The 15,972-nt window shown below is 40.7% G+C and overlaps 1 protein-coding gene across 2 annotated transcripts; it reads left to right on the top strand.

Annotated features, from left to right (window-relative positions):
* Positions 1 to 1,989: 1,989 nt before the first annotated feature.
* Positions 1,990 to 14,681, top strand: AREG (amphiregulin). Of its 2 annotated transcripts, XM_082727041.1 has the most exons (8): positions 1,990 to 2,062; positions 4,017 to 4,087; positions 4,507 to 4,624; positions 5,651 to 5,899; positions 8,571 to 8,772; positions 9,483 to 9,638; positions 12,388 to 12,499; positions 14,425 to 14,681. In XM_082727041.1, the coding sequence occupies exons 3-7, from the start codon at positions 4,564 to 4,566 to the stop codon at positions 12,479 to 12,481; spliced, it is 762 nt and encodes a 253-aa protein (XP_082583167.1). In that variant the 5' UTR covers positions 1,990 to 2,062; positions 4,017 to 4,087; positions 4,507 to 4,563; the 3' UTR covers positions 12,482 to 12,499; positions 14,425 to 14,681. The 2 variants fall into 2 exon arrangements, with proteins under 2 accessions (XP_082583167.1, XP_082583168.1); XM_082727042.1 differs by lacking the exon at positions 1,990 to 2,062 and having other exon boundaries at positions 3,897 to 4,087.
* Positions 14,682 to 15,972: the final 1,291 nt, after the last annotated feature.

Genomic DNA, 15,972 nt, shown 5'->3' with positions numbered 1-15,972 from the left:
TTTCTCCATCCTTCACATTTTCAGCAAAATTTCCATATACATGAGCATGTAGTCCCACCAGCTTACAATCTCTCTGAATGTACCTTGGCTTTTTTCACTTATGCATCCCCTAGTGGAGTAGTTCTTTCTTTCTTTCTTTTTTAAGATTTTATTTATTTATTTGACAGAGGGAGTGAGTGAGAGAGAGCATGGCAGGGAGGGGCAGAGGGAGAAGGAGAAGCAGGCTTCCCGCTGAGGGGCTCCATCACAGGACCTTGAGATCAAGACCTGAGCTGAAGGAAGATGCTTAACTGATTGAGCCACCCAGGCACCTCTAGAGTAGTTCTTAATCAGAGGTGCACATCAGAATTTTCTTGAATGTTCTCTTAAAAAGTATGCAGGCCTGGACCCCACACCAAACGTACTGAATCAAGAGAGGAGGATGAAGAATACCTTTAGAAAAAGTTCTCAGATGATTCTAGAGAGCTAGAGAACTCTGGTCAGTAGGGCTTTGTTGGGCGGGGGCGGTCTGAGAAGTGACAAGTGGAATGAATTCTTTTTTTTTTTTTTAAAGATTTTATTTAATTATTTGACAGAGATCACAAGTAGGCAGAGAGTGAGAGGGAGAGAAGCAGGCTCCCTGCTGAGCAGAGAGCCCAATGCGGGGCTCAATCCCAGGACCCTATGATCACAAGTGGAATGAATTCTTGTGCAATGTCCTGAAATCCTCCATATTTTTGAGGGTCCATTCAAGCATCCCACTTTCTCCTGGTCTATGCCAATATCTATCCTTCATTCCTACCTATACCTATCTCTGCTTTCCAGAGTTGTTATTATGCAAAAAAGATAGCCCTCTCCATTTTATCCTGCCCTCTGTTTCCTCTAGAGAGAACACGTGAGCTACTTAAGTATAAGGGCTACCTTGAATTTCCTTCTATTGTCTTCCTATACCAACCCAAGTCCTCTGGATCACATATTTTATTTGCTTTCTAGCACTTCATTACCTACAATTATTTTATGTATAGTGTCCTTGTTTATTATGTTTCTCCTAAATAGAATGCAAGGTCCTTAAAAACAAGGACATTACAACTTATTCAGAGTTTTATCCCCAGTGCCTAGAACATCTAGTTCTCAAAAATATATTTGATGAGTAAATGAACAGCCTAGAGGATTCATTTTTCACATGTATAAATGCAGTTAGTTGTATGAGACATTGACTTAGTTTCTATTGTGTCAAATTATCTGCTGCCTTCAGTCCCGTCTGCTAGTTACTGCATTCTGCAAAAAGTATCATGTTAAGGTTTTAAAAGGCAAGTAATTTTACTAGTATGTCAAGGGATCCAACAATCAAATTCATGTAAGGCCTGTTTTTGAAGAAAGTAGAAATTACGTATCCTTTAGCATGGATAAATTCTAAGGTGAAAAACAGAAAATGATATCTAAATGGAGCTAGTGTATTTGTTAATATAGGGAATGTAATTTTAGGGTTTTAAGGTCTTAAGTTTAGGGTTTCATGCGTTGACTCATTAAAATGACCATGAAGTAATACTTACTCAGACCTGCCCTCTCTATAAAAACTCAAGATCAATTATACGAACAAACACATAGTTATTCTTTGGTTCTAGAGCACACCTTCTAGCAGAGTCAAAGTGAATTTGTTTTCACTGTACATATAAAATATTATCAGGATCCAGATACAAGGCATCAAAGTGAATGGCTGGCTAGGAGCATTTGCCCACAGGGCTGCCCTTAACCTATTAGTAGGTGTGGGAACCTCAATATTTCAAGATAAAGAAGAAGAGCTTCTCTACTTGAATTTCTTGAAATTGTTCCTCCTTGTCTCAGCTAAGCATGCAGAATGTAAATTATCTTATGTGGCATGGAGTTGGTTTCCTTCTCATGCACATATTCCAGAATGCTGTGAATGACTCATAAAGGGGTGCTGCATTGTGATGTAATTATGGTGATGCCCCATGGTACCCCATGATGAACCATAAAATCTTCAAAATGCTTAGTGTTCATGTGAAGAAGGTACAAAGTCCATGGGCTTGAAAATACTGAGGGGGATTATTTCACTTGCTCTGTGAGTAGCTCCATTTATAAGAGTCCCTTGGTTCTTCGATCTGATTAATACAATGTAACTATCATAACGCCAAGCTTAATAATATGAGTTACCTTTTATTGGGCACTCCACATACGTTAGGTTTTGTGTTACTTGTTTACGTATCTTATTTCATTTGATCTGCTTAACAGAGGGTAGGTATCTTTTTATTTTCAGATGAGGAAGCTGAGTCTTTCAAATATTAATTGATTAAGTACATGGTGGAATTTGTATATGAAAACCCAACTGGTCTGAATGGAAAGCTCATATTATAATGCTGTGCTACATTGCACACTGACATAAATTGTCACCCTCTCCGTTTCCAATCGGAAAAAGACTTAAGCCATTTTGGTGTCAAGAGGTCACTTTCACTCCACTCAAAGGGAACCATTTCTGATGGCAGATGTACACAACTCGCCTTCCTCTCAATGAAGATGGGAAAGGAAAAAAAGGGAAAGGAAAAAACCAGAACAAACGCGAAGCCTGAGAGGAGAATGGCACAACAGCTCGAACTCTAAAGAAAATCTCCGCTGTCTTTTGAAATCTGCGTGTGAGCAAGGCTCTGATTCTGTCTGAATCACAATCTTCTCATCCAGCAAAAAAGATGATGATGCAGGTCTCTGCTTCACCCAGGGATGGGCACTGCCATCTTTCTAGTCTTATTGTCCATTCTGGGGCATACTTGGCCAGCAGGTATTCTTTCCACTTAAACTTTCTGCTGGAAAGGGCATGGCAGAGGACAAAATTATACCGCACCCTTGTTTTTCATGGAGCACTGAATCCTTCCTCGCATCTGATATAACGGAATTACTTTTCTATGTATCTGACCTATGCCGCATGCAGCTCTTGGAGAGAAGGAAGCGGTCCTCATTTAATTTCTCTCTTTACCTGCCCCCCCCCCCCGCATAAAAAATAAAAGAGGTGGATCACACAAATATACTCTCGACAAACACTGAATGGGAGAGAAGGCAGGAGTCATGATTGTTTATTTCATCCTATTAAATGTACGGTATTATTTAACCTGTTCACTTTGATATGTCATTAAGAAGTAAGTAGCTTTTTTCCCAGAATTAGGATAGATGCACTGTGATCCACATTCCTAAAAAGGCTGTTTTACTGGAAGAATTCAGGAAGAGATACGTATCTTCAGGACAAGGAACCAGTTAGAGAAAGAGAACAATGCAATTTTTTTTTTTTTTTTCCTCCTCTTCAAGTCAAGAAAAATCCAGTTCTGGAGTTGGGTCTACATCAAAGTGAGTCAAATTGAACAGCTCCCTCCCTCTTCATTTTAGCTTCTTTGAATGAATTGCCCTACCAGATTCAAACTGGGCCCGCAAAGCTAGACATTTTATCTTGGGATTTGAGTTGCACAGGCTTGGGTACCAACTTCATTTAAATGCCAATTCCTTCTTTAGGATCAAGTCTTGTTCTCCCAGAAGCTCTCTTTTTCAGAGATCAGTGTAGTCTAAATTCCTTAACAGAGCAAAGAGAGGTTTTAGAGTCAGAAGCCCTTGAATTTAAATCGTCTGCCTTCTGCCTTGACCAGCTAGGTCAAGTCTTCCTTGGAATATAGTGAAATGATACTTAACCAGCAAGGCTGCTGAGTGAGATGGTGCAGGTAATATTTTAGTGTATAGTTTGGCAATGGTCAGTAAATCCGAATTTTGATGAGGGCGCTGGGACACAATACACGGAGGGGAAAGGATTTGAAATTCTGGCCACTTGCCAGTAGTGGGTAGAAAAGCGCTGGTGGTTGAGATAAGGCCGCATCATAAATAACCCAGGTCCTCATTAGGAGGCGCTCTCTCTAGTCAGTTCATGAACTGCATTATCCTTGCTCAAGACGTCGGGTTCTCATGCATTAAGTGACTCTTGGTCTTAAAGGACTTTTGCACCTTGATATGGAACTTTTCTACTGAACCCCGGTAACCGGTAGTTTTCAGATCAACCAAAGCGTACACGGAGGGTGTTCAGACGGCTGGAAAGAGCGAGACTTCGCGCGCTCAGGTAGGAGCCCGGGCCTGGACACCCCCCCCCCGTGGACCCCGGGGCGGCCGTGCGCTCAGCGGGCGGCGAGGCTTTACCTTCCACTTCCTGCCGCCGGCGCTCCGCGGCCCGGGGAGGTGGGGCTGCCTCCGCGCGCGGTTTTGGGGTAGTGACCTCTCCCGGGGCGGCCTCCCGCCTCCACCCACGGCGGCGGCCGTGACGTCACGGACACGGCTGGGTCCCCGCCCGGCCTATAAAGCGGCAGGTGCGCGCCGCGCCTCCGGAATGCTCGCACACCTGGTGCCTGCGCCCGCGTCGGAGCCCAGAGACCCGGAGGCGAGCGCTCGGGGCTCCTCCGAGCTCCCCAGCCCGGCCGGGCCGCGAGCACCGCCGCCCCGTCCCCCGCGGCCCCTCTCTCCCCCCACCACCTCCTCTTCCAGCTGCCACTCCCGGCCGAGTTGCCCCAGAGACCGCGACGCCGCCGCGCCCAGGAACCAATGAGAGCCCCGCTGCCGCCGCCGGCGCCCGTGGTGCTGTCGCTCCTGCTGCTCGGCTCAGGTAAGGACCTCCCGGCCCCGAGTCTCCCGCCGGCGCGTCTCCCACGGCGGGCACCACCCTTCCCGGGAGAGGCGCCCGCGTAGCTCCGTCCCGGAGCTCACTGCCGGGGAGGAGGAGGAGAGCGCGCAGGTGCCTCTGACGTTCCAGGCCGGGAAGACGGTGCGGGACAGTCCCCGAAGTTTTGCTTTAGTCCAGCAGCAGGAGACCTCCGCGATCCTGGGGTCCGGATCCTTCCTTCTGCAGATAGAGAAACCGAGTTCAGGCAGGTGAAGTGACTTCCGCAGATCTTAAGAGCAGTTAAGTCCTGGACCCAGAGCGCTTGCCTCCTGCCTAAATTCTCCATCTCCTCCGTCTGGTGATTCTATCTTGACCTTCCTAGAGGGCCTCACGCACGACGTTCCAGGGAGAAGCCATAGCTCCACGCTGATGCTGTCTTAGTGAGACCTACAAGACAGAGCAGGGGCTTGCAGCTTGAGGCCCCAGATCTCACCCAGGCCCCAGTTTCTTCCCTATGTAGGAACAAGGATAATGAAATAGTGACAATGAGAGTCATTATTATCAAATATCATTTATATGGTTTTGCATTCCTATACGTGGTCCTTTAAAAAAGGTGAACACATGTTGAGAAAGTCCGATATTTCGATCCAGAGCCTGTCCATCCCAGTGGGACATTCTGGCAAACACGAATGCCGCTGGCATGTGAGGTGATGGGAATATCCAGACAATACCTGTGAAGTAATTAGAATAACGTGCCTATCTGGCAGTGTTATTTGATGTGAAAAGTAGCGTGGATCATCTGTGGAAAAGAAAGCCTTGATGAAAGCAGCTCTGTGAATTGGAACAGCTGAGTTTGCTTGTTGGCAAGATGTGAAGATGCTTTCATAAGTGACTCAATCCCAAACAATAGCACATGTGCAATAACTGCTTTGATATCAGAAGACAAACATTTCTCCTGAACACAGCTGCCTGGTGAGAAGGCCCCTCGGCTTTACCTTTTCTTTTCTTCCGTTGTTCTTTCTCCCACAGCCCATTATGCTGCTGGATTGGATGTCAATGACACCTACTCTGGGAAAGGGGAACCATTTTCTGGGGACCACAGCGCGGACGGATTGGAAGTTACCCCGAGAAGTGGGATGTCCTCAGGAAGTGAGATTTCCCCTGTGAGTGAAACGCCTTCTAGCAGGGAACTGTCCTCAGGGATCGACTATGACTATGCAGAAGAGTATGATAACGAACCGCAAATATCTAGCTATATCGTAGATGATTCAGTCCGAGGTGAGTGGAGGAGAAGGCCAAAACACAGCCTCTCAGATGTGTGTTTGCATGAGCAAAGCCAGTCCCTGCATCTTTGGGTGGTTTTCTTGTGTGTATGTCTGTTGCATACCCCGTGGCTAAGCTACAACCTGAGACCAAAGAGCTTTGTGTGGGCACATCTGATATGTCCAGAGCACTAACAAATGTTTTATGTCTATTAAGTCTACTTCACAAGTGGGGATTGTTATCATTTTACAGATGTGATAACTGAAGTGCAAGGTTGTTTTGCCCCAGGTTCCACAGCCAGCAAGCAGTTGAGCCAGAATGAGAACTCCAGTGTTGGACTCCGTATCCTCTGCTCTTTCCCACGGGACCACATGACCCCCACGCTGAGCGATGGGCCAGGCGTAGACATTGCCAGTCCTCAGCTCTAACATCCATTCCCCACCGCCATGCTTCTTGAAATACCTGCATTTTAAAACAAATAAGGGAACAGAAAGTAATGGGGAAAGGAGCAGTTGGACTTTAGCCTCTAAGTACCAGGTGCTGAGAAACTGGTGATTTTTAACCAAAATAACAGAAGCGGCAGCAGCAGAAGCAGCAATAATAGTACAACCTTCTGGAAATATTAAAGAAGGACAAATATGCATGGATTTCAAATGGCTAAAATCATGATTTAACCCCAAATCCCATGTGTTAGTTAAATAATAGTGACCCTTAGTTTTATTCTTTCATGCTGTTATCTGATCTTTAAAAAAAAAAAAAAAAAAAAAAGCTTAAATTTACTTAAGGTGAAGAGGACCAAAGTAAGATATAAGTATTGCTCATTACCCTCCTATTACTTTGAAGTTTCAGGGATGATCAGGTCACTAGTAAATAGGCTCTAAATATCCTAGGAACATTCATTATGGAGGCAGGACGTAATGCCCCTTCTCTCCTGACCTAGTTTCCCTGACTTCTCCCCCTCTGGCTCCCAGACCTGAAGAAGGGACAGAAGGTGATAGCACAGGGACAGTGACAGGGTTGAGCAGCAGGTGAGAAAAGCTTCAGGAAGCACGCTACTTCATACTCTTTGTTTAGTAACTTGTGCTTTTATGTAAGATGGGGAAGAGATCGGCTTATACTTCTTATTTTGGGAGAAAAGATTAGAAACTGTTCTTTTGAAGAGGTTTCAAGTTGTTAACATTTGAAAAGGCCAAATCAGTTGTTAGCGGTGAAATGGACTAGTGCATTGTGAAATAGTGAAACTAGTGGTTGAGCTCCTTGGAAAGGCTGCGGAGCCCAGGAGGTTGATGGGTATTATAGTTCTTCAGCGTAGTGACAATTTGTCTCTGTCTGCAATTTGTAATATATCTGATGATGTGCAGTAATATGCATTTAAAACATTTCTATTGGGGAACTGACTCTAACTCACAGTATTTTTTACCATCAAAGTTTCAATAGAAAAATTGTGTAACTGGTTAAACATTGCTCCTAATTTGACTATTATTAATGTTATAATAATCTGCTGAAATACTCATAATATTTATTTGTTGCTTCCTCAAGCACAGGGTTCTATCTTTGATACCCTTCCCTATGTTTCTAATATTTTCTATTTAATGGACCATTATGCAGGACCATTATGACTAATGGTATTATGATACTGTGGTATTTTCCTCTTTGCCCCCGACTCTGTTTACTAAATATTGCTTAGAGAAGGCTGTTCAGGTATTAGTATAACAAAATGCACACTCCAATGTGAAAACTCCTTCCTGTATTTGGCCTGTGGGTATACTATATCCTGCATAGTTATAACATGGAACTGGTGCTTCTGTAGATCTGGAGTTAAGAAGAGCGAATCTCTGAAGCATCACATACAAATATTTCTGATTCTTATTTTTCAAACAGATTGACCACAAAAATTAGCCCCATGGAACTAATTATAACCCATTGTCATCTGGGAGTTGGAGAGATTGATTAATTCTAATGTGTAATTCTCAGATTTTTCCCACTCTCAAGTAATACACAGTAATGCCCAATTATGGTAGTGATCACAAGACTGAAATGAGTAAGTAAAATCAACAAATCTACTATAGTCTCGGTTTAATCTGTGGCATTGACCTGTCCAAGAGAAAACATAGCGTGGGAATGACAGGCTTTGAAACCCCAGCACTGTCATGTTCTAGCGGCGTGTCACTGTCATGTTCTAGCGGCGTGTCACTGTCATGTTCTAGCGGCGTGTCACTGTCATGTTCTAGCGGCGTGCCCTTGGACATGTTACTTGTCTTCACTCAACTCCAGTGTCTTCCATATCAGCTGTATAGCAATACATTCACCTGTGACCTGGCTTTAATCAGATTAATGCTAATTAACAAGAACTTAGCATGTATAAGAAATTCAAGAAATTTGTAAGATATTTCATGGATTTTTTTTTAGACAGGTAATAGTATTATCAATAATAATAAGAGTAGTACCAAAAAATTCAAAATACATTTCTAAGCTAATAAAATAACAAGGAGGCTCAGATGGTTAAGTGCCACACCATACAGATATTCTCTTTAACCAATTATTATATGTGAATTGTGTTGAATAATAAGAAAAGTATGGTCATTGTCCCCATGAGCTTTCACTGCTAAGACTTCTTTCTCTTACATCTCCAAAACAATTTTCAAGATGAAGAGAGACTGTTGTCAATAAATCTTTTTTTTTTCAGTTGAACAGGTAGTTAAGCCCATGAGAAACAAAACAGAAAGTGAAAAGACTTCAGATAAACCCAAAAGAAAGAAAAAAGGAGGCAAAAATGGAAAAAATAGAAGAAACCGAAAGAAGAAAAATCCGTGTGATGCAGAATTCCAAAATTTCTGTATTCATGGAGAATGTAAATACATAGAACACCTGGAAGCTGTAACATGCAAGTAAGTCTTCCTAAATTATATGGAAATCTGTATTTATAACACCACGTCTGAAACTCCTTTAATGCAGAAAGCCATTTATTTTTCCCACATATAAACCAAGCGTCTGTAACATTTTTCTTAAAGGACCAGCTGAAAAATACTTTAGGCTTCCTTGATCAGGCTTATGTATGTACTTACAGAACCAATTAAAATGTAACCATTTAAAAATGTAAAAGCCATCGTTGGCTTGCACACTGTAAAAAACCTGGCAAATGGCCAGAATTGACCTATGGGCTATAGTTTGCTGATCCCTGGTATAAATATATTCATGATAACATATTTACAAACCATTTAAAAAAAAAAGGCCTAAATGTACTCTTCACATAATCTTCCTTCCCCCTCAAAGCCACTAACACATTAAATGATAGTGGAATGTATTAGCTGCATAACAAGTCACTGAACTCATCAGTTGGTCATAAAAGGAGCACAAAGAATGAAAAGGTGTGTCTTCTTGGAATATCACACCCAAACTAATCTCAACTTGTTCTTATACTAATAGATCTCTGGCTTGAGTGCATTGTGTCTCATGATTTTGAAATACAAATAGATGGCACGACTTTTTTTTTTTGAGTGTTACAACTAAATGCCTATTGATGACCTGGAAAGTAAACTTAAAATATATGGACCGTTTTCAGTTATTTCTGTAGTTTTTGAATGTGGGCTGTTTACAGATGCCATCAGGATTACTTTGGCGAACGGTGCGGGGAAAAGTCCATGAAGACTCACAGCATGGTTGACAGTGATTTATCAAAAATCGCTTTAGCCTCCATCGCCGCCTTTGTGTCTGCGGTGAGCTTCACGGCCATTGCCGTTGTCATCACAATCCAGTAAGTCTTGCATAACCTACACATTCGCACTAAAATAATGCCAGGTTGATTTTTTTTTCAATATTCCTATCCCAATGTCCTATATCCTATTTTAGATGACTTATTCTATCGGTGGCATGTGATCTTTGCTTATATCTTTATACTTCATTGACAAGGACCACAGATTCTGGTCAAAAATCATATTACTTTGGCCACCACGGAAACTTAATATGTAAGGCTGTTTTTCAAACACCCTATAGACCTTTTTTGAACTTAAAAATCTGTGGCTTTCTTTCATGTCATATCTCCACTCATGGCTCCCTGCAAATCCCAGAGTGTTGGTACCGACTCTGAACACCTTTAAGCATAAGGAAACCTCCCAGAGGAGCCTAATTAAGGCCTGGTTCACAGCAGGTTGTTAGAGAGTCTGCTTTGGCACTAAAAAAAATTAATAAAAATAGTTAAATAAATCACAAAGAGCTTCAAACCAGTAGCCAAGAAAAGCTCTATCCTCTGCTTCTAGTAAAATGCAAAATTCTAAGTTAGATATCACAGCATGGTACTGATTTACCTAGAGCTTATGCCAGTTTTATAATTGTCAAAGGTGATATGGGAACTCAATTACTAAAACAAAACAAAACAAAACAAAACAAAACAAAACAAAATTTTCCTCCATATGGCATGGCGTAGGAAGCAGGGACAATTCCATTACTGTTCTACTCCCGCAGTATCTGTCCTGTCCTCACAATAACAGATCACCACACTTCACTTCATGACCAATGAATGTTAGAAGTAGACTGTTCCTGGTAGTAGGCACTGGTGGGTATGTCAGAATGGCATTGTCTGTCAAACAGAAGTCAGTGAATTAAGGAAGTTGGGGGAGGGTGGGAATGGCTCTGTAATGACTCATGTGCTACTGGAGCTTGGGAAAAGCAATAGACTCATTATTCTAATTTTAGGTCTTGGTAAATTACTTTAACAACTGGATTGTGTGCATGATCTACCACTCCTGCCATTCAGGAAACAAGGGGTTATCTTCTGCCATTGTTTACTATTATTTTAAATGCAGATCAGATAATGATAAAAAGGAACATTTAAAAAAAACTGTTTTATGATGCACATAGAGTTTGATGTGTGGTTTAAATTTGTTTTGCACACCCTGGAAATGATTTTGATCTGTTAATACCTCAAGCCAGATATGCAAATTCCTCAAGCCAGACAAATCATGATTGTTTGACATAGAAGGATAGAAGGAAAAAAATAGCCAGTTACAGAAGATGTTTTGAAATAATTATTCAAACTTGGGATCATTCAGGGTGAAATATTTAATTATCCTTCAGAAAGGCATGGAAAAACTTTTTGTCATGTTGGCACTCTTAAAACTAAGCAGTGACTTCTCTCCCTTTCTATCATATTCTTGTGTTTGACACATAAACAGCAGCCAAAGCTGCATTTTGCTGTCTTTTCCATAATTGGTTTTATTTCCCTCAAACATCATGACAAAGATCTTATGATTTTAGGAGTAATGTTTGGTAGACAGATTAGAGACCCATTAAAAATATAATTTCTTGGGATGCCTGGGTGGCTCAGTTGGTTAAGCAGCTGCCTTCGGCTCAGGTCATGATCCCAGCGTCCTGGGATCGAGTCCCACATCGGGCTCCTTGCTCAGCAGGGAGTCTGCTTCTCCCTCTGCCTCTGCCTGCCATTCTGTCTGCCTGTGCTCGCTCGCTCTCCCTCTCTCTCTGATAAATAAATAAAATCTTTAGGAAAAAAAAAAATATAATTTCTTGTATGACACCCCAGACATTTTTAAATGATTGAATTTTACTAGAGAGTAACAATGAATAAAACCAAAAGGACATATTTATTATATATAGAAGTAAAGAAAACCCAACTTGTTTTATAAGCTTCTGTGAAAAAATTCTGATCATTTAAATTAGTTGATAGAAATGTAAAGTCCTTTGTGATAAAACTATACCATCTTCTTCTTCCTCCAACTGTACATGCACCTGGGCTAAGGGTTGAGGAAAAAAGGAAAGAATGAGGTTTTGCCATTTGCAACAACATGAATGAACCTAGAGGGTATTGTGCTAAGGGAAATGAATCAGACAAAGAAAGAAACATACCATATGATTTCACTTATATGTGGAATCTGAAAAACAAAACAAATGCATAAACAAACAAACAAAAAGCAGAAATAGACCCATAAATACACAGAACAAAATGATGGTTGTCAGAGGGCAGAGAGTGGGGGGATAGGCAAAATGGGTGAGGGGGTGTGGGAGATACAGGCTTCCAGTTATGGAATGGATAAGTCATGGGAATAAAAAGCACAGAATAGGGAATATAGTAATGATATTGTAATGGTGTTGTATGGTGACAGACGGTAGCTACCCTTGTGGTGAGTATAGTATAATGTATAGATTTATTGAATTGCTATAATATACACCTGAAACTAATGTAACATTGAGTATCAACTATAAAAACCCACCGTATAAATGTGTTCCATGCCTTCTGAAAGTTTGTGTCTCAAGGGGTATCTATTTAAATCTCAGTAATCCAGGAATATGTTTATATAAAGTCACCATGAACATCCTCTTAAAAAGAATGGTAGTAATTTATAGCAAGGTGTAAGTTTTGATTTGGAATAGAACACAGTGTAATGGCCTATCAGGACTCACAAAAAGGAATTCCCTGTACTCATGAAAACCCCAGTCAATATATAGATGAATAGAACTTTGATGACCGTGGAATATCTTGTTGTCTGAAGGCTTCGAAAACGATACTTCAGGGAATATGAAGGAGAAGTTGAAGAGCGAAAGAAACTTCGACAAGAAAATGGAAACGTGCAAGCCATAGCGTAACTGAAGATAATACTACAGGTTTGAGTTTTAAAAGATAACTATAGATGATATCTTACAATTTTGAAAAATATAACATTTGTTATCTCATGTGAAGAAAGTAATAGTTCTTAATTATGAATACACTATGAACATTGGCTACACTGATGTCTTAATCTTTGAGCATGAGATGGAGTTCAACAGAGAGAAAGGACTACTACAAAGGATGTAAAGATGAGGCAGACACAAACATTCTTCTCAGAGAAGTTAGCATTTAGTAGACAGAAAATAGTATAAGAAATCAGAATGCTAGGGCAAGTAAAAAATATATGTCATATAAAAGAAATATGAGGAGTTTCCAGTGAAGGAGAGGAAGTTCTGTGGATCATGTGTAGGGAGCTGGAAAGGATGTCATATATAGAGTGGCACTGGAAGTGAGCCTCCAAGGACTGACAAGATTGGGACAGGCAGTTATGAAGGAAGAGGAAGATTAATACTGTAAAATGGGCTGGGTCACTTTAGAAACTTCAGACGAAGGGCTTAGTTCAAATGGGTGTTGAGGAGAGAAAGCTAGAATGAAGGTTGAGCTCACATGGTGGGGAGCCAAGTCAGGAACATGACTACAACTCTGAGGAAGTGGAGGGAGCAGGTTGAACATCCTTTTAAAGAAAGGAAGGGGGTGGGTGCCTGGATTGCTCAGTTGGTTAAGCATCTTACTCTCAATTTCCATCCACTCACGTCATGATCTTAGGGTTGTGAGATTGAGCCCCTCATTGGACTCCACACTGGGCATGGAGTCTGCTTAAAATTCTCTCTCTGCACATCTCCACCTCCAAAAAAAAGCAAAGTAGGAAGGGAGAAGGGATAAAAATTTGAGAGATAGGTTGGGTAAGGGATATATTGTAGTTCTTATTTTTAAGGTGTTTTTTTGTTTTGTTTTGTTTTGTTTTTTGTAAAGAGGCAGAGCTGAGCATATTGTAGGGAAAAGTAAGGAGCTATGGAGAGGAATATTTTATTAATAACTAAAATGGACAGCTAATGAAGCAAACTTCCAGAGGAAAAGCAGACAACAAGGTCAAGGACACGTTTAAAGTTGGTCAGAAGGAGGAGGTCCATTTCCTTAGACATTCAGGAAAGATGTCCCATCAAGTCATTGATTCGCTACCTTCAGTGGGTTTAAGAATTGCTTGAGATGCTGGTTATGTATGTACATTCCTAAGCCAAACCCTAAATCTACTAAATCCACTATCTCCCTTTTTATAGAACACCACAGATGCTTGGAGAAACACCCCATTTAGCATTGGTTAAGTGCAAGTATTTCGTTCTGAGCCTGTTACAGAATTGGCTTAGTAACTCCATTTCAGGATAATTATTGATGCAATGCTGTGTTCAGTACTTAGTGCATCAACATTTATTATAATTTTGGCTTAATGTACTGAAGCTAAGACCACTGACATGAAGAAAGGTAGAGTTTTGGTTATTTAGTGCAACTGAGATTTCTCAAAGAAGATCTGAGATGATTTTTGTAAAAGGAATATGCTGTGTTGGCACATAGTGGCTGCCATTAGCTGGTAGCTACTATTATTATGCCCTCAGTACTAATTATCCTAAATTAACTGTATATCACAAATACACCGAGCCATTTAATCTTTCTTTTTAATTATGTCCACTGCATAGATTTGGTTAGGAAAACTGCTTCCCATGTGTGTTGTTGTTTTTTATTAAGTGGAATTTGACAAACCAGGTTTCAGCGTAGGCAGCTCTCTACCTAAGTAGGCATCCAACCAAAGCTGGTGTGAAAGATGGACTCAGGTCAAAGTGGTAGTTTATCTCTGAAAACCTTTTAGCATTTTTTAGAAGACATTCTAAATTGATAGAATTTCCGATTCCTGATTTTTTTTATATTTTCTTAAAGTTATATTGAAATTAAGCTTTATCTCTAATATTTTTATTTTCCTTTTGACTAGGTATTGGATCAGAGTCACTGCCAAGTTACAACCATGAGTGATGAGTTGGTTCCTCTTTTCGGTGGATCATAAAAAGCAGAACCTTTTTTGTTCTGTTGGTTTTAAACTTTCAGTTGTCGCTTTTTATGCTAAGTTCTTATTTCTGTACATAAAGTTGCATGGAGATAAAGTATTTTTTCAAGTTGTAAATAATTTATTTAATATTTAATGGAAGTGTATTTATTTTACAGCTTATTAAACTTTTTTAAGCAAAGAGATTGAGAGTTTGAATATTAGTTTTGAGATTTCAAGACCCTAGGGTATCTTTCTCCTAAAGCCTTGATGATCATTTTGAAAGAAGTTCCTACACCTTTTTTTCTGGTATTTATGTTGATCTTCAAAACTTATTTCTTTTCCTAGAAAACACTCTTCATGGAAAATTATAAACTTGAGTAGTTCAGTCCTCCCACAAACACTAATATCTAAACCAGCCTTTCTTATTCCTTGTAGAACTTATTCCAAGTTCTCGTAGTTTGAACATTTCTAAAGTCAACATGTGGCACTGCCTCTCTGTCACAGTAGACACACATATTATGAAAGAGAGAAAATCCACTGCCCAGCATCATCACCACCACAAACAAGAAAAAGACAAGAATAAATTTGAAGATTACAAATATGGCATTTCAAAAGAACCAGGAAGTGTTTAGAGACTTCTTTCTCTAATATCATGACATGAATGTACAAAGCATCTAAAACCCACTCCTCCTTTTATTCCCTTTGCTACTTTTTCTTTTTACATGATTTTAACCAAATCCATGTGCATTTGTGCTGAGTGTTCTTTCAAGAATGTGAATTCCCTGGAATGACCCACTGTTTGGTTCCTAGCTGACCAACTAAGTTACCTGCATACAAAGCGAAACAAGCCAAGCTATATAATGTATGGGGAATATTTTTGAGGAAATTAGCCAATATTAAGTATAATTCCAGCAATCATCTCACGGAATTTCATAAATGAAAGGTGCTTTAAGGATCAAGAGTTCCATTTCTCTCTAGGATATCATTCTCCAATCCTTGTCTAGTGGTCATCAAACCAACCAATTACTAGTCTCACCTGCACATTATTACATGAGTTTAAGATATCTAAATGCCCGGGCCTCCCTCCCAGAGCTTCCAATTTAAATGAACTGGTTTGGGTCATTGGTATGTGGATTTTAAAAAGGTCTCCAGGTATTTCCTACATGCAGCCAGTATTGAGAACCTCTGATCCTGCTTGAACATCTTCAGTACACATTTCCCTCAACCTCATTCACTAAATAGTTATGGTGGATGATTCCAATATAGTGCTGGGGATACAAGACAGAAAAGCCCTGACTTGGAGACATTTGCTACCCAGTTGGTGTGAGGGGGGATGTTTTGTCAATGCAGTGCAATAAGTAACTAGGTGAGGTGTGTACCAGGAACCCATGGGAGACCAGGGAGCTGTCACCTACCCTGGCCTGAATGAGTCAGGGAGGGCTTTCTAGGGAGATGCTAGCTGAGAAGATCCTTGAAGGATGAGTGGGAATTATG

This window comes from Mustela nivalis, assembly GCF_964662115.1.
Source record: "Mustela nivalis genome assembly, chromosome: 4".
Lineage (NCBI taxonomy): Eukaryota > Metazoa > Chordata > Mammalia > Carnivora > Mustelidae > Mustela > Mustela nivalis.
Note: the sequence above shows the minus strand (reverse complement) of the source record. Positions and strands in the feature narration are given on the sequence as shown.

What these genes read in the sequence shown, in the direction of transcription:
- AREG (XM_082727041.1), top strand. Translation starts at nt 4,564, where the DNA reads ATGAGAGCCCCGCTGCCGCCGCCGGCGCCCGTGGTGCTGTCGCTCCTG. An exon ending in CGTAGATGATTCAGTCCGAG is followed by an intron (nt 5,900 to 8,570) that starts GTGAGTGGAGGA and finishes TTTTTTTTTCAG; the next exon opens with TTGAACAGGTAGTTAAGCCC. An exon ending in CTGGAAGCTGTAACATGCAA is followed by an intron (nt 8,773 to 9,482) that starts GTAAGTCTTCCT and finishes GGCTGTTTACAG; the next exon opens with ATGCCATCAGGATTACTTTG.